This window comes from Podarcis bocagei, assembly GCF_964188305.1.
Source record: "Podarcis bocagei genome assembly, chromosome: 2".
Classification (NCBI taxonomy): domain Eukaryota; kingdom Metazoa; phylum Chordata; class Lepidosauria; order Squamata; family Lacertidae; genus Podarcis; species Podarcis bocagei.
In genome coordinates this window covers 109,655,597-109,682,372 of record NC_138126.1, presented here as the reverse complement: position 1 = coordinate 109,682,372, position 26,776 = coordinate 109,655,597, and the positions used below count along the sequence as shown (strand labels likewise).

The 26,776-nt window shown below is 40.7% G+C and overlaps 1 protein-coding gene across 4 annotated transcripts in view; it reads right to left on the bottom strand.

Moving 5' to 3' along the window:
* The window catches only part of PRKCA (protein kinase C alpha), a 200,413-nt gene that overhangs the window by 72,792 nt on the left and 100,845 nt on the right, over positions 1-26,776 (bottom strand). For all 4 annotated transcript variants that reach the window (XM_081181352.1, XM_081181350.1, XM_081181351.1 and 1 more), the window contains 2 exons: positions 4,731-4,842; positions 326-454 (listed from right to left, as the gene is read on the bottom strand). In XM_081181352.1, the coding sequence (XP_081037478.1) occupies positions 326-454; positions 4,731-4,842 (241 nt within the window). The remainder of the gene's footprint in view (positions 1-325; positions 455-4,730; positions 4,843-26,776) is intronic.

Sequence of the window (26,776 nt, the reverse complement as noted above, 5' to 3'; positions counted from 1 at the left end):
CACAGCGGCAACAGGAAACAGCTGTCTTCAGGGGTGGTGGATGGTGCAGAATTCCAGTGGTTTCTTAATGTGTGTTCAGCATCTGAAGTCATTTATCTATGTGATGAAAAACCTACTAGGCTGTAATGTGGATTGCGTGAATAGCCAGTTTTAACTGTGTGCAGCCAACTGTGTGTAGCCATGCACAAGCTATTGGGCTTATTGACCAGACTAAAGCAATGCTAGAAAATGTTATTATTGTGCTGACGTAAGCTATTAAATGCAAATGAGCAGACATACTACCAAAGCAATAGGAGTTCTATAATGAGGCTTGCAGCTTTCTTACCTGTGACTTCAAGCTTTTCACCATTCACTTCAGCCTTCAGATAGAGCCTTCCTCTTTTTTCTGTGTGATCCATTCCGCAAAGACTGGGTACATTTATTACGCATTGCTTGTGAACATTCATATCACAGGCTGTAGATCAGAAAGGAGACAGTTCGACATCTTACATTACATAGCATTGGCGATGGGTAGAATCCTAAGGATTGTGACTGTACTGCATTACAAAAACCAATCACAGCAAACAGCAGATCTATCCAAACTACTTCTTTAGGTGAGTACTGGAAATCTGTGAGCTCATAGCCCCTATGGAAGGACCCATATGTCCCATATGAATTACGGCAAAAATTTGGTCAATGACCAGTAAAGAAGATAAGAAGAAAAGAAAGCACATAAAACACAATAAAATACATTAAGTATACTATTAAATGTGGAGTTAAAAACAATGTAAAATATGTAGAAACAATGAAAAATATAGAATAATTATATTAAAATGGTAAAAAAACAAGGTAAGGTATTAATAATTTTAAAATTAAGACAAGATCCTGTGCCTGTATCCTTTCCATATAGGCAAAATACTGGTAAGGTTTGTGGAAAGGCAGTTTTAAGTGGAGGAACATCCAGAAGTGAAAGGATAGAGCCATTCGTCCCTCCCACTTCGCACATCTGTTGAAACATGTAGCCTTAGAGATGTGTTTCTGTGTGTGTCTGTGTGCCTCTGTGTATTGGAACTACAAGACAGTGTGTAAGATGCAGATGGGCTCAGAACCAAAGACAACATTCCAATTCACCAAGCTGATTGGAAAAGACTTTAGTGTCAGAAGTGGCATCAAAAACTGGTATGGATTTGAACTGAAGACAACAAACTCTGCCTAAGATGTGGCAAAACTTAAATTGATCAAACATCTGCCAGGAGATCTTAAAAGGGACAGAGAAGATTAGAAAGGGCAGAATATCAAGAGAAATGCAATTGAGAATGTCAAGAACAAGGAAAGGGATGAAGAAAGTGTCTGGCAGAAGAACTATGACTACATGATACATGGAAAAATCATTAAGATAATTTATAAGAGTAACTTGCATGTATGGGGAAAAAGACCCTGTATCAGATAGGAACTAGGATGGATAGGAAAGAAAACCATGGCTTCCTAGCAAAGAACAAGACAGTAAGATTTCATTCTTATCCAACATGGCTCGTCTCTCTGACTTGGTGCTGGGGCAGGAAGAAGTTTCTGGTTGAATCCACGGAGGGAAAAACACTCCCTTTTCCTATTACTGGGGGGGGGGGAGTAGGGAGCAGCCAAATATTCACAGAAACCATTTCCATGTGATTTCTTTTTCTTGATTTTTCTTGAGTTGCACTCCTCTTCAGTAGCTTTTAAAATAGTAAGCTCTCACATATGATGAATTATAGCTTACAAGCTATTTGGGGATTCCTTAGAAGTTGGTGTGGGACGCGGGTGGCGCTGTGGGTTAAACCACAGAGCCTAGGACTTGCCAATCAGAAGGTCAGCAGTTCGAATCCCTGCGACGGGGTGAGCTCCCGTTGCTCGGTCCCTGCTCCTGCCAACCTAGCAGCTCAAAAGCACATCAAAGTGCAAGTAGATAAATAGGTACCGCTCCGGCGGGAAGGTAAACAGCGTTTCCGTGTGCTGCTCTGGTTCGCCAGAAGTGGCTTAGTCATACTGGCCACATGACCCGGAAGCTGTACACCAGCTCCCTCGGCCAATAAAGCGAGATGAGCGCCGCAACCCCAGAGTTGGTCACGATTGGACCTAATGATCAGGGGTCCCTTTACCTTTACCTTTAGAAGTCAGTATTTACTGAGAACAGTGATAAGACCAGTGTCTGAAGAGGAGTAAGAGGCTCTCATCTAATATATTCCTGTCTGTGAAGACCCTCTCCCCTTTTCTTCTGATATTTGACATTACTATTCATCCATTTTCCACCTTAGAGGTATACACATCACAAAGATCCCTGCACCTCCAGAGATTCATCTCCACCGCTGACAACACTTCAGACACCATTGCCATGCATGGTGTGGAAATAAGCCCAGGCATATCTGAAACAGGAAGTTCTAATGCAGTGGTACAGAATCTGTGGCCCTCCGAATTTTGCTGGATTCCAATACTCTTCAGTCCCTGCTCTGGTTTACTTCCATATGAAGAAGAGTGAGATGGACCTAAATAGCTTCTCTCAAAGCTGGCTAGTAAGTAAATAAGAAGGAAGGAAGGAAGGAAGGAAGGAAGGAAGGAAGGAAGGAAGGAAAGAAAGATCTTGAGGACTTTAAATTACAGTTGGTGTCCTGGTTTGCCACGATGTACACCAGACAACGATGGAGAAGAATACCTGGAGGTGCAGGGATTTTTGTGATGTGTATACATCTAACGCAGAAAATGGGATTAATAGTAATGTCAAATATCAGAAGAAAAGGGGAGGCTCCCAGACAGGAATATATTGGATGAGAGCCTCTGACTCCTCTTCAGACGCTAATCTTATCACTGGTCTCAGTAAATACTGACTTCGAAGGAATCCCCAAATAGCTTGTAAGCCATCATTAGTCATATGTGAGAGCTTACTATTTTTAAACCTATTGAAGAGGAGCGCAACTCAAAAACAAATGTTTGTGCACTTCCTGGCAACAGCTGCTTTTAGTTTAAAAAACTGTTATAACTAGTCTTGCATCTCCAAAAGGAACAGCAGATTAGCTTGTGCTACAACCTGACACGCTACAATAATATCTGAGATTCCAAACTATTAGCCATGCTGACTGGGACTAATGTTACTTGTAGTCCAACAACATCTGGAGGGCACTGAGTTGGGAAAGACTATTTTAGATAATGTACAAAGCATTCTAAGAGGTAGAACTAGACTACCATGGCTAATGCCATACAGACCTTCAATGCCTGGTCCCAATAAGGTGAAATTCCTCTTGAGACCCCTCCCCAAGACCAATTTGAGGTACAGTAGGGAAATTCCTATTCCTATAGTATTAGCCTGATTCTGAACAGTGGAGATGGCTCTAGGAGAACTGGATCCCTACTAGATTGCTACAGGTAAAAGAAACATGGGCCTTTAGACAAAATGATCAATACCTTGAGCCCTATTTCTGGGTATTAAAATGCTATGAGTAAATGGTGTGCCCATGAGTGTTATCTGCAGTGTTGGGGCTGTAGAGAGCAGGTCAGCATTGCCCTCCGCTTCAAGCTACCACAGTGGTGGAGAAGAAGAAGAAGAAGAAGAAGAGTTTGGACTTGATATCCCGCCTTTCACTCCCCTTCAGGAGTCTCAAAGCGGCTAACAATCTCCTTTCCCTGCCTCCCCCACAACAAACACTCTGTGAGGTGAGTGGGGCTGAGAGACTTCAGAGAAGTGTGACTAGCCCAAGGTCACCCAGCAGCTGCATGTGGAGGAGCAGGGAATCAAACCCGGTTCACCAGATTACGAGTCCACCGCTCCTAACCACTACACCACACTGGAACTGCAGAATTTCTCTTAGTGGTTTCCCAATCACTGGTGCTTTGGAAGGAGGAGCATCTCTTACATTTATGCCTTTCTCTGTGTCTTCGTAATGACAGGTATGTGCCTGCATCTGCTTCTTCTTCAGAGTAACGCTTCTTCTGCAATAGTTGTGTTGGGACACTGACTGAAAGCTTCTTTCAAAGGAATGACTTCCCAAGTGCTTGACAAGCCAAGTCCTTCGAAATGCTTGGGCACGACTCCAGTTTTCTTTTGAACCATGGTTGGTACTACCTCTGGCCCTAGGACCATACACTTATCTTCTGCATCCAGCCAAAGCCTGGTGCTAGGAACCACTGAGTGAAATAGACTCAAGAATGGTGACTGCTCTGGCAAGAGTTTGCTCTCCCCAGAAGAAACTGAGGTCAAGGCCCAAGTGTTGGGAATGGGTACTGCTCCTCCATTAGAGGGCGTCGCAAACTGGTTCCCACCACCCATCCAAGAAGGGACATGCCACATGAAACACTGTCCTAGTCTCCACGATCGTGGTTTAAGGAAGACTGAAGTTAGAAGTAAGGAAGACAGCAGAATGGTTGAGCAGACAGTACAGAAAAGAACTATGAAGCCACAAATTGCATTTAATTTTTTTTTAATGCTTGGGTTTTTGACCACAGTGTTCCAACTCAACCGCTGATTGAAAGTAGTAGCTCTTTCTTCCAGTAAGTTTCCATTAAAATATTGCAATAGCAAAATCCACATTGGAGAAAGCTCCTTTCATATACGGTATTTTGCTAGATGTGCTCAAATATTAATTTGAAATGGACAGTCATGCTTGCAATTAACAGTAACTGAAGCGATATTTTCCTGCCAAGAAGTTGGTCAGTGCCTAATGGTTTCATTCATTTTTTAAAAAAATCTTTCTTAATAGCATGAGGTGGATGGTGTTTTTGCTTACTGTCGCATTTCATCCCTTGGTGTAGAAGTCCATAAAGCAATGACCCGCAGTGGTCGCAAAATGTTGGGCTTCCATACGTGTGGATTTTGAACTTGTGCTTGCTTCTGGGATCCTAAGGAAGAAGGCAGAAATCAGGTGTCAAATAATATTTCAGAAATAAAAGCACATAACTCTTCCCACAGTGCTGAAAAGTTCATTTAAATCTCTAATAATAATAATAATAATAATCATCATCATAATAATAATAATTTATTATTTTTACCCCGCCCATCTGGCTGGGTTTCCAGAGACCAAAAATACAGTAAAATATCACACATTAAAAACTTCCCTGAACAGGGCTGCCTTAAGATGTCTTCTGAATGTCAGGTAGTTGTTTATCGCTTTGACCTCTGATGGGAGGGCGTTCCACAGGGCGGGCACCACTACCGAGAAGGCCCTCTCCCTGGTTCCCTGTAGCTTTGCTTCTTGCAATGAGGGAACCGCCAGAAGGCCCTTGGCGCTGAACCTCAGCATCCGGGCAGAACGATGGGGGTAGAGACACTCCTTCAGGTATACTGGGCCGAGGCCGTTTAGGGCTTTAAAGGTCAACACCAACACTTTGAATTGTGCTCGGAAACGTACTGGGAGCCAGTGTAGGTCTTTCAAGACCGGTGTTATGTGGTCTCGGCGGCTGCCCCCAACTTAGCAATAACCGAAATCTGGTACCTAGGTGGCCACCTGAAATTGAACTTTATGACATTGTGGCACTGTGGCATGTGACTCCTGCAATGTGGACCTTGGAACCCTCCTTTAACAACTTTTGGTATCATGGTGGAAATAGCCAGAACCACATGGGGAGCCAGTCCCCACTTGTGAGCGTAACTATGCAGAACGGCTCCCATATAGTTCTGCTTCATTCAACCAGCCACCTGTATGTTTGCCTACATGTGTGAACTGTGCTTTACATTTTTTCAAGATAAAAGCTAAGATCCTGCTTTAGATTTTGTGTGTGAGCAAGGGGGAGAAAGAGAGGTATATAGTTATTCTCTCCTTTCTTTTGCTCAGCATTTGAACCAGTCACAGGAAGAGAAACACATTCCAGAACAAGCAGCACAGCTTGGCTCCATCAGCCCTTAACTGCCCTATAGTTGGCAGCAGGAGAGGGAAAGCTAGTGTGGTCCCTCATGGGACAAGACCCCCCCCCCTTCTAACAGTCTAGGAAGCTGACATATAGCTGACGGACACAGAATAAGAGACATCATGTTCCCTTCCATTAGCTGACCTACAGGGGTGCATTTATACACAGCAGAATCTGTAGCTCAGTGGTAACTTTGTGCATAGAAGGATCCAGCTTCAAATCTCTGGCATCTCCTGCAGTGTCACCTAGCAGGAGATGGAAAAGACTTTGCCCAAGTCCCTGGAGAGAGTCACAGACAAAGAGGACAACCCTGGATGAAACAGACAAATATTCTGACCTGGAATAAGGCAGCTTCTTAAAGATACTATAGTAGCCGTTTCATCTGCCTTATTTTCTTATTTTCTTATTGTTATTGTTGTTGTTGTTAGCAATATATAAGGATAGAAGAGAACAGAGAGGGAAAGGAAGAGAAATCTAGCAGCTCTCTCTCAGCCAAAGCTGGAAAGAAAAGTTTGAAATCAGGAATGTAGCTCCTAGGCAACAAGATGCATCTCAGTTGGACCATGAATTCATTTGCAAATATTTATATTGAGTTATATTTTAAGTACTATTACAGGATCATGAAGTAGCGGGTTTTGTTCAGCTCTATTTACAAAAGCAGAAGGTCATTTTGCAGGAACAAACAATAACATGCCCCACAATGTTATAACGCAGGTCCAAATTAAGTATAACAATATAATATGGAGGCAAAAAGAAGGAGGCAAATACAACCTCACATGCATGCACTGGTAAGCGAGTCTTATGCATCAGATCTGGAGCATTATTAGGGACAGACACCTCATTTCACTACCGTGGGACAGAAACATTTCTGCTGCAGACCAGTGAAGTTCCAGAAGAGCTCCCAAATTTCTTTGCAGCAGCAAAAGAACAGAGAGGTCTCTAGAGGCTTGGACATCAATTTATTGTGCCGAAAGCTCTGGTGTGCAATAATCTACTTAATTTCTTCCGTTGCTTGGAGGCACTCCTGGGTCCAACATTGTCACGGGATCAATTTGTAAACCACTTTGAGGGTTTACAGTCGAGCAGTGCTTAAATTTCATGAAATAAATACATAAATAAGTGGCTTTGGTAGCTAGGAGTGCCTATTTCCAGGCACAGCTGGTCTGCCATCTACAGCCCCTTTTGGACAGAGATAACCTTGTCAATGTACTCCAGGCTTTGGTAACTTCCAGACCAGATTATTGCAATGAAGACAACTTGAAACTGATGATTATTTAGAACTCACATAACCCTTGTTTTACAACAGCTGCACTGGTTGCCTGCCCAATTCAAGGTGCTCACATCACTGCTTATTGCCCTAAATAACTACCTGAAATACCTAAAAGACGATCTCCTTCCCTACAGAATCTCTCAGGTGGCTCCACACCAGAGACTTGGGAGGTGGCAGCCCAGGAGAACGGATTCTCTGTGGCATTCCCTCCCTGCAAGAAGAGAGGCTTATGACACTGCCATCATACAGCTTTCATCATATCCTGAAGGTTGTATCTCTTTAACACTAGGATTTGACACCTGAGATGAATGCTTTTAGAATCCACCTTAAAACTGATTTTAATATTGTGTTTTTGCATTGTTGTAACAACATCAAGATAGATGCAAGATAAATTAGATGTGATATTTAAACCCTTGTCAATTAGCTCCCTGAAGCCAAATTCAACTGCCCAATAAAAAATGCTTCACCTCCTGTCCCCAGACAACTATACTTCAGATTTCTGTGGACAAAAGACCACTTATTTCTTTAAGTCCCGTACCACATACAGTCCACACCCCAAAGCTGCCCTATACACATGCAACAATAGTCCCTAGAGAGGGGATATGTTGTATATGTTTTTTCATGCCACTAACGGTGCAGATCTTTCAGTGAATGATTTCTTTTCATCTTCTAAACATTAAAGAATATCTAAACTGAGAAGTGTCTAAAATACCTACATGCCCCTCTAGAGGGAGGCAGAACAACATATAGGGAAGTCTAATAAAAACAATTATTTTTTGCATTGGTGTCTGTCCAACTTGTTCTCAACAGGTAGCATCTTCTATCATTTTTCAACATGTGACTTTCATGTAGTTCACCTTTACCCCAAGGGATTCACAAGTTGACTCACAACAATAAAACACGAGGTATGCATGTGGAACCTTTGGTCCACATGGACTCTAATTCCTATCAGTCCTAGTCAAAATTGCCAATGATCAGGGATGATGGGAGCTGTAGTTCACCATCATCTGGAGGGCAGCAGGTTCTCCATCCCTAACCTAAACAAGTGAATAATAAGTGGGTACAAATGATATTTCTTTGAACAAAAATTTCCAAACAGATGTCTGAGGCATATGGCAACCAGCACGTCAGTGCTGAGATCTCTGCACTTATAATGAGGGCAAGCTACACTTCACTATTTTTTCTGGTCCAGAACTTTCTGTAACTGTAATAATGTAAATTTTCATAAGCAACCCTCCCAAAAACTCCCAGAGGGAACAAGGATAGCACTGACAAATGTAAAGAAGCCACTGTAGCTCATCCAGCAGTGGTCTCCTTGCTAAGGTCTCCCCTTCACTCTCCTCTGAACATCTGGCATCAGGGAAGGACAAGAACTTCACATCTGGAAAAGAGCCAACCAAGGTAAATTTCTAATGCAGAATCCTTTCATTAGACCTTCCTTAATAATCCCTGTTCAAGCACTGAATCTGGCCAATTGCTTAAAAGGTACAAGAAGGCGTCTCCAAAAAGCTATACAAAATGTCTTGTATTTCTACTCGCTTCTTAATAATTGGCAATGTTCTCCCGCAATGCCCTTATGGATGCTAGCAATTCCACAGGGCCTAAAGCAATTCCCATGCCCTATCAGGTGAATGGTGAAGTCACCAAGGCCTCATACAATGGGTTTGTTTGCTTTTTGTTTATGTGTCACAGCTACTTATTCATTCCTGAACTAGGAATTGGCTCCTCCTTGATGCACTGGAAATCACCACCATGCAGGGGTGTGGGAAACTGTTGATATGCAAGTGAGAACAAACTTAGAACGGGTATCAACATGTCTTCAAGGGCTGCCTGGGGCCTAGGTGCTTATCAGACTTTCCTCTTAAAGCACAGATATTATGTACATGACCGCAGATTTGACGGTGCACTCAAAGGATGCTTGGCCATCATTTAAATTTGCACTTGTTTTAGAAATCCGGTATGATACAGTGTTAGACATTTAACAGATTTACATTGAATATTATTTTTCGTTCTAAAGATGGAAAGCTTATTAAAAAAAAGGGAGCGTGCCCTGCATTGGTAAAGGAAGTGATTGGCCCATATTCTCAATTTCAAAGAAGTCACAGCGCATACTTCCTTAATTAGGAGAAACTATTTAGCAATAATGATGTTGAAACTTCATGGAAACACACAAAAGGGTATGTGGTAACACATTTCTACCGGTTGCTTTATTTTTTAATTAATTTAATTTTTTTAAAAAGAATGCCATTACCATACGAAGATGTGAAAAAGACTGGGGCAGCAGAACGCTAACACAGCAAGTCTCTTCTGCAACACTACTATTACTGAAAGGATTGCTTGCGGCATTTGGGTGCCAGGGTCAAAGCTTATAATAACTTCCTCTCCAGTTATTATTTCCTAAAGCACAGCTTACAAAAATAAAGTAAGAAACCTGTTTCATATTAACTCTACATAGTTGCTATTTAAAAGGTTAGTTTGAACTAAGACCTTAGGTGTATCCTCTCTCTTTTTCTATTGACTTAATCCCTCAGTGTTGATACTTTTCTGGCCAAGGAAAGAGCAGCAGATAAAATGCCAGGGCAGCCACCTATCAGGAAGCAGAATCACAGCAGATCTCCAGACATTTCCAGAATTGCCTGAAAGTTCTGTGGATGGTGCCAAGATGGCAGATGCTGCCACTGAAAAAAAGTAACTTCTAAAGCTTGACATATGGCTTCTATGACAGTTGCTCAAAAGCATAGATGGAAGAAAGGTAATGTAGACAATCATAGCTTTACCCTTATTAAGGATAAAAAAACAGCACACAACTATTTACTGGAAAACTATAGGAAGAAAAATTAGTATCTATACAGTGGTACCTTGGGTTAAGTACTTAATTCGTTCTGGAGGTCTCTTCTTAACCTGAAACTGTTCTTAACCTGAAGCACCACTTTAGCTAATGGGGCCTCCTGCTGCCACTGCGCCGCCGCTGCACGATTTCTGTTCTCATCCTGAAGCAAAGTTCTTAACCCGAGGTAATATTTCTGGGTTAGCGGAGTCTGTAACCTGAAGCGTATGTAACCTGAAGCGTATGTAACCCGAGATACCACTGTATATAGATATATGTTTGTATTAGATGTAACGGTTTGTTGAAAGCAACACTTTACGCTTTAATGAACATGTTGAAGAAAAAACAAAAACAGGAAGCATTTTAGGAACCCTAAAAAATGGGCTCCTTGAGGGCAAGATAATTTAAATGAAAAAGTAAAAAACAACAACATTTTTTTCCCAGTGAGAGAGAAAACAATGACCATATGAAATAAACTTAAAATACCAAGACTAAGTGGTTTTTTATTTGTTTACCATTTAGTGAGAGGCAAGGGTTGCATTTCTGAAAATTATACAGAGGACTAAGTGTATTAGCTTACCCACCTTTGAAACTTGCAAAATTGTATTTACTCTATTCCAGGGCAGCCCAACTTTTCATACCAAGTGTGTTGCAAGAGTACTTCAACACGGAACCCATGGGTCACACACTGCCTTGTCACACAGGGTGGGAGGGTGGGTGTCAAAATTCGACACACACACACACACACACACACACACACACACACACACCAGCCCTTGCACTACCTTCCCAAAGCCAGGTAAGCAAGGCACTTGGATTTGGAAGGAGGAGCAAAGGCCCTCCCACCTCCTCCCCAAAGCTTGGAGAACACTAACTAGGCTTTGGGAAGGAGGTGGGAGGAATATAGGACCCTGTCAGAGTCTTCCACCTCCTTGCCAAAGACCAGCTTTGGGGTAGCAGTGCAAGGGCTGGGAGGCATCAAATGTTGCTGTGGGACACAGATAAAGGCACTGAGGGCCACATGTGGCCCTTGGGCAACACACTGGACAACCTTCCTCTATTCCCACAGATTCTTCACACCAACAGCAGGGTTCGCCCAAGACATTTTGGCATCTGAGGTGAACCACAAAATGGTGGCTGTCCCACCACCACTAGGGAAGAAGGGGTGAGTGAAGATCTACACCCGGGACAAGGGTGTGAGAAAACCAGCAGTGAAATGGAAGTACAACCAGCAGAGAGAAGACAACCCCAGCAGGATAATGTTTTACACCCCTCTGTTTTCCGCTCTGTTGGTAATCAAGTGCTAAGCAAGGGCCAGCTTCTGTGTGAAAAGACAATGAGCTCAGTTTCCATTTTGCTACCGGAAACCAAATTCTGGCAGTTTAATAAAACAACACAAAACCTAATTCTTACAACCCTGAAGTCTATCCATCTCTGATTTATACAGAGCTTGCCAGCAGTTGGTACAACAGAAACATGCCACTTTCTAATTATCATTAAAAAACAACAACACAACAACAACCAACATAATGGCAATTTAATGCACAAATCCAAAATTAAGCAACTCAAAAGCTGGAGCTCTACAATGCAGCTACAACTAATATGAACACCTAACATACAATCTATTTCTGAGAAAAATAATACATTCAGTGTTTTCAAGGCTTTTAAAAGCATTGTTTAGGGCACAGCGATTGTTACATACAAACCTCAGCATCAGCATAATTTTATTCATATGCCACCTTTCTACAAAAACAATCAAGCTCAAATCAGCTTTCAATTGAGAGAAAATGAATACAAAATCAAAATCAGCCATGGCAGAAACAATTTCATAATTATGCAACAACAACGTAATACCAAATTTAACATACAAAAAACAGCATTTTAGTACTAGAAATTTAATGGGATCATACTAAGAACATTATAATTCCTGACAATAGAAATAACAATAATGATAACAGTAACAAAAATAACTCTTGTCCTAGAAACATCTTCCCCATGATGTTGTTCCTGAAAATATAGCTTTGATCCCAAGGATACTTTCAAAAACTAAAATGACAGCACTGAAGTTTTGATCTTAGAAGATGATTTAAATACAGCTGATTAATTATCGTGTTTTATTTAAGAATGGGTTTTTTGTTTAGTCTGAGATCTAAAATTGTAGTCTCAATTTATCGTGTTCAGTATTTAGAACACTGTCAGAGATACAGCCTGTCACTTGAGTAATGTTCAGGTTTCAGCCTTCTGACTCTATGGCTGCACAATTCTATGGCACATGATGCTAAACCAAAGATTAGCACTATAAGGGCAACCCTGAGAGAAGCATATGAACTGGAGGAGGATTTTGGCTAAGTTTTGAAGAACCTGGTCATAGATTCTAATAAAGCAATAGATCCTAGTTTAAAAGGAACTATGATTAGTTTAATATTCCAGAGCTTACTTGTTATAAAACTAACCAAAGTTTGCTCTAAACTGAGGACCCTGTTCAAAGATAACACTAAAACCAGTATTTAGTTAAAATGAAACAAACTCTTATGAAGCCTTCCTCTCTGCCACACAGGTGTAGGAGAGGGGAGGCAGAATGTGCAAGCCCAACACTCAGGCTTGTTCCGGCTCATCCACATATCTCTAAGCCATGATTATCTATGGGCATGGCCTTACAATCTGCCTGGATGAGTAGTCATGAGGTCCTCAAAACAGCCCATAACTTAAACAAATGATTCCAAAAAGCTAAAAACACACTCTCATGTCTACAAGACTGGGCAGTTGCCTGTTCTGCATGGGGTTCTATTTCCTATAAAAGAACAGGACTCTTGGGTCCATCTTTGGTATTAGAAACTCAGGTGGTCTTAGCAGTTTAGAAGTGCTTTTTACCACCTACAGCTCATGTGTAAACTATGGCTGTACTTGAACGGAGATAGCTTGGCCATATTGATTCATGGACTAGTACCCTCAACTCTTGATTACTGCAATGCACTCGATGTGGGATTACCACCTGGTCTGGACACTCCAGCAAAATGTCCCAAGACAATCACTGAGATGACATGGGAGGGGCATTGGCCCCCACTGACCAGATGCACAATTTGTATCAATGAGGAATCATGCCTTCCATGTAGTGGTCTCAACCCTATGGAACTCCCTCCCAGCAGAAATCAGTCATTGCAAAGTTTCAGACAACTGGTTGAAATGGTTTCAATCCAGGAGGTTTTCATGCTGCAGCTAGAATGCTGGTGGTGACTAACTTATGGTTACCAGACGTCCCTGTTTCCCAGGGACAGTCCCCAGATTTACAAATCTGTCCCCGGACAAAATCCATCCCCAGAATGTCCCTGGATTTCATTTAATGTCCCCAGGTTTATATTTTAAGTGTTGTAGATTTACTAGTAGGGAATGAATGTTGCATGAATGGTTCAACGGCACAAGAAACATCATATGGGGACTTCTGGCAAGGCAAAATGGCTGCAAAGGGGGAAACGGGGATGCCCGGCACGTCAACTGGGGGAACCGCTGACACACACAACCCAAATCGAGCCAGGAGCCAGAGCACCTGGCCGACTGCCCAGCGACGCTCCGGGGCCAGGAAAACCCTGGAGCTGATGCAGGGAGAAGGAGGAAAGGAGAAGGAGAAGGAAGAGAGAGAAAGAAGAAGGGGAAAAAAGAGGAGAGCCCCAAGCTTGCCACGCCGCTGCTGCTGAGGAGGAGAGGTAGGAGAGCACCGGGAGGGCGAGGGCAAGGACATGTGGCTGAGCTTTTTTTAATAACCTTTTTCCTCTTTTTTTTTTTTTTTAAAAAGGTTTTCTTTGAAAAAAAATCTGGTAACCTTAGACTAACTACCACAAGGACTTAAAAGCTTGCACTGGCTGCCCATATACCAGTGGCATAGCGTGGGTTGTCAGCACCCGGGGCAAGGCAAGTAATTTGTGCCCCCTAACCCGTGGATTTGCGCCCCCTAACCTGTGGATTTGCGCCCCCTAACCCTAACCCCCAGATGTTGCGCCCGGTGCGGCCGGCCCCCCCCCTGCACCCCCCACGCTACGCCACTGCCATATACTATCAAGCCAAGCTAAAGTTTATTTTATATTAATTGACAAGGGCCTTAGTGGGTCTCAGCATACATTGAGGGCTGCCTGATACCTTATATCTCTTCTCAATCACTGAGATCTTTGGAAAGTGACTGTTTCTAGTTCTCCATGGCCAGTGCTTTTTTTCTGTAACAAAGTTTAGGGGTACTCTCATTTTCCTACTCATATTGAAATACTGCCCCTCAATGAGGCCAAACTTAGATTCACAAAATGTTTAGGGGTATGCTTACCCCTGCGTCCCCCCCAGAAAAAAAGCACTGCCCACAGCTCAGACAAATGACTCATGTGCCTCAGGAGCAGTGGTGTTCAGTATTACAGGTCCAAGTCTGCAGAACTCCTTTTCAGGCAAGATCACCCAGATCAGGAGAACTTCCAGTGTTTGGGGAAGGCTTTGATTTCAGCAGCAATTTTAAGTGACTTTTCTAACTTTATTGCTAATTTTAATTGATTTTATGCTTCCCTCTTGCATCCTTATAATACACCACAGAAACTACAGTATTAAGTGATATATATATTACTGAAATAGTTTTTAAATTATTGCTACTCTGCCTAACTCTAAACATACTCCTGACCTAAAATAAGGTCCGTTTTCATGTTATGAAATAAGTTGCTAGTTTTATCTCTTTGTATAAATACTATTAGCAAAAAAATAGAAACAACTTTAACCTATAAAGTACAGCTACAATATAACCATTATGCTATGCAATTTCCTATACAGTATTATTAAACAGCACTGTTGGTGCTAATTCCTGCTGTACGAAGCCCTTTAGAGGTTGTGACCAGTCTGAAAAGTCATATGGTATCTGCAAGACACCCCCATTTGAAGAACATAATTACTGATTTTGTTATGTAAACCATTCAATTAAAAATTATATATGCAATTTAAATTAATTGTTTTATACATGTTTTATTATATTGTGAAATCACTCCGAGATGCTTAACAGATTAATAAATGAAATAAATTAACAGTATCAACACAGAAAAGCAGCTCACCTAGCATTTGGTAAATCATTTTTCACTGACAAAACGCATTTTGAGATGCACATACTAGTTAGGAGAGAACATCTGCTTCATGCTGTAATTTTAAGTTCATATTTTACATTAATGAATGCTATTGCTTGTAACATAAAAAGCAAGATAATCTCTGAGCCTCCTGGGTTTGATTGCTGCCTGCTATTAACGTTCTTGTTGTTTATAATAGTACTGATTTAGCTGGCAAGCACAGAAAGAGCTATGTGCCGGCACCCACAGGGGTTTCTCATTTCCTAATTACAATATGGGCTGTTAAATTTGGAATACACTCAGTATTTACTAAACTAACTATATTTTGTACACTGTTTTTAATGAAGGAACTGCAACTTAATTAGAGGCAACACATAAACAAGGAATCTTGTGAGGAGTCAACTTACTGTTCTGGGTAAATCCAGGCCAAGAGGGGAACATAAATGTTTTAAGATCAAATATCATAAGAAGATTGAAATGTGGCAAGCATAGTAATCCAGGTTTTCTCCCTTTCATAACTTTGTTTTACAAATAAAAATGCAATACAATGGTGCTTTTAAAATGATTTCTAAACACCCTTAAACCTATGAAGCTTTCCAGCTGTTAAGCCATCCAAACTCGGAGTCTGGATTCATTAGTCATCTTGAGAGAAAGAAAGAAAATCCTTATGGTCAAAACACAAGCTTTATCTTGGCTTGAGAAACAGCGATAGGCCCTATGAGTCAGCAGTTTCTTAGCACTTACTCATTTAAAACTGAAAATGCAGGGGCAACAGTGATGAATTTAGTAACAGCTACACGCATTTTTCTTTCTTTGCAGGTGTAATTATTAACATTCATTTAATAACATTATATACTATATAGTAAATTGCTATCATATCAATTCTCCTCAATGCCTGCCCCTTTCCTCATCTATAAGATTTTGCAGTATTCAAGAAGAATATCTACAAGACCCAACTGAATGTCCACATACCATATTTAACTCATTATTTTCTTCTTCTGCCTATTCTAACTTTTTCTTCTCCTCTTTCACCCCACCCACCTTCTCTCATGTACCGCCTTCTCTTTAAAATGTTTTTGCTTGCTTTGTCTCCTGGGGAAGATCAAATCTCAACCTCAAATAGCACTCCCCTACACCTCTTCTCTTTCCCTACAGACCATTTTGCTTCCCTGCACCTCTTAAATCCCTGAATCACAGGCCACGTTTGCTCCTCATAAAAAATATTTGTAGACTATCTTTACATTCTTGTCTGCCACGCATTATTAACAACTTTTTAATTCAAGTTATTCCTTGTCATTCCCTTTGTTGTTTGGTTTGCTGCTTTATTTCCTATTTCCTATGTCCAGGTCCAGAGTTTCCCAAACTTAGGTCTCCAGCTGTTTTTGGACTACAACTCCCATTATCCCTAGCTATCAGGACCAGTGGTCAGAGATGATCTGGGAATTGTAGCCCAGAAACAGCGGGAGACCTAAGTTTGGGAAACCCTGTCCAGTTCCTTTCCAATAGCTTGACATTTCTTCATTACTTCTCTAATGACCCCTCCTCACTTAATTTTTCCACTTCTGTTTCGCATCAGTTTGTCAACTACCGACTTCTTTGTTTCCTTGCCACACTACCATTTGGACTGTTTACAACTGCCTTTAATGTATAGATAGGGCAGAAGAGCATTTAATAAGAAACCAGAATGCAAAAACAATCCTGCCCTCTCCACGGAGCATATTTTCATCAAGGCCTCTGGGTAAGATTTACATTGCACACTCTAACAAGAAGAGCCTATCTTTAGTTGTATATGCAATGTAATCCTGATTTCTCTGGAACCTGAATACTGGGATCAGTTTTGTTAGTATACATTGTCGTGGATTAGGGCTGCTCACACCACTTTACAAACAAACACTTTGCATTTATACATACACACAAACACAACTATGGCCTTATACAATTGCTCACTTTGTATAACTTGTTCTGTTTCCAAGTGGGTTATTTTGGCCATGGTGGGATTGCTGTGGCTGAACACACCACAACTGTCTCCAGTTTGAAAAACTGGACTATGGGGAGTCCCACCTTTTCTTGATAATTTATATATGAGGAGTTCACTTTCTATTTATACTCTCTTATTTCACCAGTGTGTGTGCAGGGGTTCCTGCTTTGCTCTCACTCCCTGTACATATATTCAAAACCTTCTAACCACTACCACCATTTATTTACAATTAAACAGGCCTTTATCTATAACATGTTCGCTGTGCTAGTTTAGATGTGCTGGTTTAGCAAAACCAGCCAAGCACACTTTTATAATTAAAGTGCCGTTCCTAACCCTGTTTAACTTATACGCCAATACCCTTAATCTCTATTTACCAGTCAATCCTGCCACTAGGTCCTGTGAATTTTAGTTGGTGAACTTTGAGCTAGGTTTGCAGGCAGTTCTCACTCTGGTCAGCTCCAGAAGCTCCTTGCTGAATTCTCCTCACTATGCAAATCACTTATATGACCTTAGGGTCAATCTTTGGCTTAAGCCAGTGATTCAGCTATTTTGAGGCAGACTGATTCTAGTTTTCTGTAGCCTGGATAGTCCCTTGCCTGTCATCCACCTGCTTCTGCTTCAGCTCAATACTTCAGACTTCTGCCTCAGCCAGTCTCACTGTCTTTTTCGTTATTGCCTCTTCTTTTTCTGCGCCTCTCTTTCCTCTGAACAGCAGTAGAATAGGCCTGTTTATGTTTCAGCCAGCCTATCCTTCAGCCAGCCAGCTTTTAGTGGCACAAAACCCTCCCCCTCATCAGACCACTTTCTTCATCCAATAAGTGATCAAGAATTTTTACCCAAGTAAGCCAATCTGAAGCGCAATTTTACAAACCAAACCCAGTTCTACTAAACACATTTTAAAAACTCCTTTCTCCACATGGGCATATAAAAGTTCTACCCAATTTTACATCTGCCAAGTTTCAATGTGAAAACTTGTGACCTTAAGGCACAGAGAGAATCAGTGCAACTTCTGCTCTAATAGGCAATTTAAAGCTGTAACTAAGTTATCATGTACTCAAGGCAGAACTCATGAACTTAGAAAGAGAAGAATAACAGCAACAAACAGCATTTTTATGTAGCAATTCACATTCTCTGGAACTAGCTGTTTCTCAGTCGTTTTGATCTCCACTGAGATAGATCACAGTGAATGGGGATCGCGAAAAGTTTTCAATTAGGATCCAAAGACTACACATTCTTACTGTAGACAATTTAGTCTTGTGGAGCTTTTCATTCCAATGCATGTGACACCCTCTGGAATAGTTCCCATTTATATTACCCACAGAGCATCATGGCAGCTGTTTCCTCATAGTGGACCCATATTATTCCCCCCCCCCTCAAATGGAAACCACCCTCTAGAATACTTTTGGTTTATAAACCACATGAATTAATGGGCTGGTATTTTAATGAGCAATTGGGTATTTAATGGGCAATTGAAAATTTTAATGGGCAACTGCAAAATTCATTATTGTTCTGAATACAAAACATTAGATTTGTGAGCCTTGTTGACAATTTTCATTTCCAGAGGCATCCCTAAATGCCCTGCTGGAGGCACAAAATCCAAAATCGTAATATGCAGGTCAAAAGATTACTTTGTCGTCTGGTGAACCTTACGTAAGGCTCCATGAAAAGGAACAAATACAACTAATCCATAAGCATAAGTGGAATTTGCAGTACTTGACCAACTGTAAGAGTCTGTGGTATTTTAAAAATGCAGAATGACCTTTACTAAGAAACAAAATAATTCTTTGGCAAGCCAGCATGGGGCAGCATTCAAGTCTTCAATATACTAAACACTCTTTAAGGGGAGGTGGAAGGGGGAGAGTGTTTGTAAGGAAACCATTCATTTTCTGAACTGAAAACTACAAACATTCTTCTGTGATTTAATAGGTTATATATACCATCATGGTATCTTTTGTAAGTCTGTGACATAGTTGCATCTAAAGAACATATATTCTGACCATAAGTTCTGTTTCAGGATGTAAAGAAAATAACGGACAAAAACCTTTCATCCAGGCCATACAACTGAGAGACACGGATCTTAAAACAGAGAGTAAATATTTATGAAATTAGCAGCCAAAAACGACATAGTTTCCAGTGCTCTCAGGAGAAATTAGCTTCCTCCTGGTTATTCTTTCTCGCCACTAGAAGCAAATAAGTAAACAGTGAAGTTCCTTCACTTAACTGAACACTTAGATAGTATCATAAAAAATATTGCTCAGAGTACATGAAAAAATCACAATGTAGCTTAAACCGAATAAGCCATTTACTGAGCCAGAACATCAGATTTTCTAGTAACATTTATTTCACATTAAAAGAAACAACATGTTTCTTGTATTGCTGCTTTCCATGTGAGTCAATCATTTTGCAGCTCAATCGCTGCACCCCAAAGTGGCTTAAGTTCATCCAAAAGATCAATCCCACATTGGGGTTTGATCCTAAACAAAGCAGGAATGTGTTGTCACACTCTTTAAGAGCAAATCGTCCCTTCTGCCACTTTATGGTAATGGATGGCAATCTACCCAGTTCTTATGGAAGTATTAATTTCCCACACTGTTGTTGTTTTTTAAACAAACAGGGCAGATCACAGGGAACTTCACAACATAAAAATGCAAAATGAGAACACAAAATACACAATAATTCAAAAACAAACCAATAATCCCCCCTCCTACAAACACATTTAAAAGGCGATAGATTGTTAATCAGCCAAGGGCCTGGTTGTAGAGAAACATCTTCACCTGATGCCTTAAGATATGTAATGAGGGTGTCATGTGAGTCTCCTTGGGTGGATATATTTTTTTTAAACATTAACTTATTGTTGAACCCAACTGCTGTACATTCTTGATCTTTCCCCTAGTTGACTCCACCTGTCTGGTCAAAACACAGGCAAACTTTGAATTTGTTCCAAATGCTTTCTGCAAACTCAGTCACTGCAAGTCTGCCCATATATATGTTATTATTCATTTCTTACTGCTCTAAAGATTTTGATTGCTCGGAAGCACCCGAAATGAGTATCAGGTGAATTCAGAAGTGTGGTGGAAGCATGTGGAGAAATATTTTCGCTGACCTAAAAACAAACACCTCAGCATGCAATGTTACCTGATGGCAGAGGTGGCATGTCCCATTTCTCTGATTGAAGCAAAATGGAAAGTGCTGCCTTACCTTGCCATGCCAGCTATGCCCCCGTCACAATGCCTGTTGCCACTGGCACTGCTTCTCCAACCGCCCTGCCACTTCCGCAATTTTGGGTGATTTCAGCAGCACTTCTGTGCAGGCAGCAGGACAGGCAGGGCTGCTGCTTAGGGCTTCAGCCGCCTCAGTTTGCTCAATGGCAGAGCCAGCTCATCCCAATGACCAATGGAAGTGACCTGATCACCCAGATGCAATTATATAGGCCCCTAATTTGCAGCATATTTTGACAGCATGAATCTAGAACTTTGCATTTTGAAAAATCCAGGGGACACCCTCAGTTAAGAGCTCTTGTCAATTATTGAGCCGGCACTTAGAAACCCCATACCCTTAGTTCTTGAAATTGTTCTACTATTTATCCCAAAGAAATAAAAAGCATGAAACAGTAAGGCATATCTACAGAGCATTCCCTTATATCACTGGACACTTTTTAGCTTCTGAAAAATAAGCAAACACTTCAGTCTTACCATTAAAAACATCTCCTATTTTTGCAACTCTGCTGACACAACACAACAGCATTTGGTAGCCCATGCTGATACAAAGCTTCTCTTTTGAATTTCTAGTGCCAGCAAAAGGACACACTGGGAACCCTGAAGCTAAAAAGACAGCTAGTGAAAGCCACCTACTAAGATAGTCCTATGTAGCTCATGTCTTGTGACAGCATATAGTTAGGGAGAGAAATGTTCACTGAACGTTAAGTGAAAGCATACACTTTTTCCTGTAAACATAGTGTTGTTGTGTATTGATATGAGATAAGAGTTACTACAGAGTATTAACAAGTTTTGCTCTAAAGCCCTCTGGGCCCACAAGGCAACTTATCAGCTTCAGTAAAAGTAAACATACAAAGGAGCACAAACTGGACACTCCAGTCCAGTCACTGCTCAAGACCGAAACTGTGTAGCCCTCGGACAACATGACACAATTTATATGTACTTAAGCTGCTGAAACTAAAGTACAGTCTTTCGTCTGGGAAGTTGATGTGGTTGGCTTTCTATTCTTCCCAATGAAAGGTTATTCCTTTGCTTAATATTAGTTTTGACTAAGGAAACTTCAGAAGGGAATTTGAAGGGATATATATTGCAGGAATGGAGAAGCTGTGGTCCTACTCATGGTCCAGCTCCCATCATCCCTGACTATTGTTCATACTGGCTGGGGATGATGAGATTTGGACTCCAGCAACATCTGGAGGGCCACAGGCTCCTCATCCCTCTTCTGTGGGTTCTATGCAGTGGCGTAGCGTGGGGGGTGCAGGGGGGGGCCGGCCGCACCGGGCGCAACATCTGGGGGTTAGGGGGCGCAAATCCACGGGTTAGGGGGCGCAAATTACTTGCCTTGCCCCGGGTGCTGTCAACCTACGCTACGCCACTGGTTCTATGGGGCAAGACTATGCGAGACAGATCTTGAGTCATTCCCCATGCCCATCTGAGCAGCATACTCCATAGGACACCAGTGCTTTCCCAATGCAATACTGGTGTATTGTAACAGTTGTATGTAATTAAAAACAAACCACCAAGTAGGATTTCTAAATAACTTTTTATTTTTGAAATTTCAAGAAAAGGTTCCTCTTAAAAACAACCTGGTTTAAAAAGAAACCAAAATCTAATACAACTTATTTCATGTCTACACATCATCACTTAAAATGAGTCGTGACCATCAAACATATTGAGTTAATGGTTGCTTTTGGTGTAAAATAAGAACTCTACAGATTAGAGAGGTTTCAGATTTCTGACAGGAAATGCCATCCAGTATTTTACCAGGATTTTCAACAGAGCATATATGGATGATTTTGCTCTCCTCTTTGCTCGTTGTGGCACGAACTCTGCAATATAAGTAGTTCTAAAGCTGTGAATATTTATTATAACCCAGCTAGCTTTCTACCTTGTGACAAAACACTATTTTGCCCAATTAACTTCCAATCTTTCTGCATTCACGTGCATACATTTATTTACTCCCACATTATTCATTTCTGCTGACTTCAAAATAAGATTGCTTAGGATAGCAAACTTGGGTTCCAAGTGTGTGAACTGATATTGTTTAATATTCTTTCATGCACACAGAACCTCCCTCACCTTATTTGCCTCTTGTCGCAAAGGAGATAAAATTCTTCCATGCATATTAGCCACATGAGCAAAGGATTTGAATTAAGTTACTAGGTTGTATTTAGTTGCAAACCAGGATGTTTTGTTATAGCAACCAGGTAGTAGGCATGATTGTTCAGGAACATATTTGCATTTGAAAATGGGGAAACATGAACTAAGTTTGATGGTTTCAACTGATGACTGAATTTAAATCAAGCTTCCTCTTCTGAAATTCCTATAGTTCTCAAACAAGCATTATATGGCAATTCAAACATATTTCTGAACAGAGAAAAGAAAAGAACATTGACGAGAACTTCTCTTTCCATAAACGCAGATTGGCTGTATGACTAAGTTGTCAAGAGCTGTTTGGCTGACTAATCTATCTCCAGACAATTTACTCTAGCCAGTAGTTGGATATATAACAATGAAACTTGGTTCCCAGACCCCTGAGAAAACATTGCCTATTAAAATGATTAATTTAAATACAAGTGGCAAGAGTAAATTTATGAATAGCTGACTAAGAAGGATTCTGTACGAAGAAAAAATCCAAATAAACTCTACCATTGATTTCCTTAAGCATCTATAAATCATTTTTCTTCTAGCAATGATTACATCTGAAAAGAACCGAAAGGTGAATCAATTCCAAAGCCTTCCACCCACAGGCTGCAAAATGTGATTAATTTTCATGGTGCTCTACATTTATATAGGTGTTTAAAAAAAAAAGTTTAAAGTCTCTCAAAACAACATTCTTCAACAATTTACATGGTAGAACTTTGGAAATAAAAGAAGTCAAGTACCACTTAGGAAGATACAGGAGGTTCAGTAGACATACTGGAAGAGAGAAGAAACAATTGTTCCAAAAGTGGGGGATAAAAAAGGTTTAGTAAACAAAGATAAATTAGCACATGTTAAAAATGTCTAGCACAAAAACTGCTGGGCCTATTTGCTTACACTTTTTTCTAAATCCATTCCAGGAGGGGCTACTATGCCTGCAAATTTCATCCACTTATGTCAAGGGGGGTGTGTTATATTGATTTTTAAAAATTTCCTGTTGAAAATTGGAAGGAAATGACACCTCTGCAGACGCTGCCTCAGAGCAAACTGGGCAGCCCATACTCCTAGCATTTATTATCTCAAAGAATATTACATACTAGCAAATGAAATGCAAACTAGGACATAGAAAGTCAGACCACAAAACTTGCTACTGCACTGATTTTGCATTTCTTGTGCAGTTGCGTAAGTCAAAGCTTCAATAAAATGCAGAAAACAAGATAGCAACTGCATAACAAGTGCTTGAACACACTCTTTACATGTGTTTTACTTCTTCGTATCCAAGTTTTCTCTACCTGTTTCACATGACTGCCTTCAAATCACTAAACTTGTCTGCTGAAAATGGAACTGTCAGTTACAAATGTGTAACAAGCCTTCTCCACCACTGCAGGAAAACAGACCTTTGAGGCCACTGTTCAGAGAAAATTCATCTCAGAGCCAGGATGAGAATTAATTCACGAATTCTTGCCATATATAATGCTAAACTTGATTTCTAGAAAAATCTATGTCTCAAGAGTTGGAAAATAGGTGGCACAGCTGAAGTAAACGTATGGTTCTGTACATGTAATTTAAATGTGAACCACCCCCCTTCCCCCCATGCATTATGTTTTGTCAAGATTTATTTAATGTGAAGCACTTGTTAATAAATATTTTAGAAAGATTTGGCAATGCATTTTTGACAAAAGGTAACCAGATGTGCACATTTGGCTCTGCAAAGAAAAGAAAAGAAAGGAGAACTTGTTAAAATATATGTGTTTGATCCTTATTTAGTTTGTGCAATTAAAAATTGTCTGTAGTTATCATTTCCTAAAGGCCAAACATTAATTAATGTTCAATGTATATGTTGATATACATATTGATTTATTCATCTTCGTCATCTACTTTGTCCTGAGCACATCTGGTCTTACATGTTCCCTTTCAAATTAGTTGTTAACAATAAACATCCAGAGGGTGGCAACATGAGAAGGGACCTTTTCTGTGGTGGCTCCCCATTTGTGGAATGTTCTCCCAAGGGAGGCTTGCTTGGCACCTTCATTACATACCATTAGGCACCAAGCGAAAACATTTCTCTTCTCCCAGGCCTTTGGTTATTTAAACAATCTATAGCCTTTTATACTAGGGGAAGGGAAGGGGTATCATTTTCTTTGTTGTTATGTATTTTTGTGTTTTTATACTGCAAACAGGCCTGTGATCCTCAGATGAAGGGAGGTATATAAATTTAATAAAATTAAAATAAAATAAACTATTTGTCCTTAGTTAGATGGTCAACATTCTCTGAACCCAATGCCTGACTTTCAGCATGCTGGTGTTTGCCCGTATCAATGCATTTGAAGCAGACATTTCATTGGCAATGTGTACTTCTTGGTGAAACTGTAGACAAGTAAAGCAAGCATGGTCTCAAGTGCTGGCAGACACTACATCCAGGATATGAATGTAGGATTTGGTTTAGCACAAAGTTTCTTGTGAGATGCCCGTCCAGTTCTTTATTCATTTCCAGATTTAGGTTTGCACCCAACCCTAAGCAGTGGATTGTTTAAAGGTCTACTATGTTTATGTTTAACAAACATGGGACGCGGGTGGCACTGTGGGTTAAACCACAGAGCCTAGGACTTGCCGATCAGAAGGTCGGTGGTTCGAATCCCTACGACGGAGTGAGCTCCCGTTGTTCAGTCCCAGCTCCTGCCAACCTAGCAGTTCGAAAGCTCGTCAGAGTGAAAGTAGATAAATAGGTACCGCTCTGGCGGGAAGGTAAACAGCGATTCCGTGTGCTGCTCTGGTTTGCCAGAAGCGGCTTAGTCATGCTGGCCACATGACCTGGAAGCTGTACGTCGGCTCCCTCGGCCAATAAAATGAGATGAGCGACGCAACCCCAGGGCCGGTCACGACTGGACCTAATGGTCAGGGGTCCCTTTACCTTTTTATGTTTAACAAAACACAAGTTGTCTCACAGACAAACCTACCAACCATGGCTTCTTTTTTTCACAGCTTGGTTTTGTTTTCCAACTTGCACGATGCCTTTGCAGCTTGATAAGCATCTGGGGTAGGATGGCCAAACAAATCATTGCTAAGGAAGGGTGGCTGGTTCGCACATAACACCAAGTCATAGTTAAAACAAATCGAAATTTGTAAGTCAACAAAACACGGCTTCAGATCATGCTTTGTTGGCAGTAAACAAACCATAGATAAGCTGCGGGGAAGGGTTTGGATGATCAAACAAACAATGGTTTTGTGTTATATGTGAAGCAGGCTATTGAGAATTATTGGCATGGGGGCACCATGTCTGACAAGGAAGCACTGTACTGGAGATATGGGTGATCACGTAAACATTCAGGGACTTGCATACACATCCTCCCTGATGCTGCCTTAAGCAGGTGGCTTTACCTTGAAACATGGAGGGGTTTCTCCTGGGTTAAGAATTTTGCACACATTCACAATTTACATAATCCGTGAAGGTCTTCCATCTCTTGTATTGTGAACTGCTTTGACCTTATTTTTAGATAAAATATGGTATATGAATGAATTAAATAATTAAGAAAATGAAGACTCTGAACGCAACATGGAAAGTGGTAACCTGAAGTACAATTCAGTAATCATATACCTTTAAAAAATCAGGTTTGCGTGTGCTATATTTCCCCAAATGTTTCAGACAGGAGCTAATAGAACACAACTAGACAGATTCTCATTCTTAGCAACCTTAATTTACAGACAGCATTATACTACGAGTGGTGTCACAACCTGAAAAATATTTAAACCATCAGTCTATCAAATGCATTCCAGTGTAACTAGGCACAGATCTTAGTAAGAATACAAGACATTTTAATGTAAATAATGTCTGTGAAGGTGAAAACTAGTGAGCAACACATTTTAGAAAGTCAACAGCTTTTGTTTCAGGTAATAAAATCACTTATGAAATATGCCTTAATATCATCAGATGAAAAGGCTCTTGTAGGGTAATGTCATCTCCTACCCTCAATGTTCCAAAAGATTGCTCAAATTCAGGGTTCCATGTGAGCAATACTGTATGTCACTCTTATAAGGCCACTTATGGCCAACGATTAAAACTGCAAAATTTAGAATAAAGCACACACACACATCCCTTTGGATTCTTCAATCTCCTCAGATCAAAATCAAAATGAAGAGGAATAAGTACAACAAACTGCAAATTGCTTAACCTTTGTTTGCAGTTTTTCTATGTGGATTAAGAAGCTGCTGTTGTGAAAGATGTGATTGTGCTATTATCACCAGTAATAATTATTTTCAAACCAGCACCATCCCTAAAGGGAATTTTATCATGTGGCATTGTTTTAACTGTGGAAAGGTGGCATACAAATATAAATGATGGTGATGATGAAGAAAGAAAATGGGGTGTCCATGCAAGAAAAGGAGGACCAGAGACTTCCTTGTGTTTAACGGGAAATG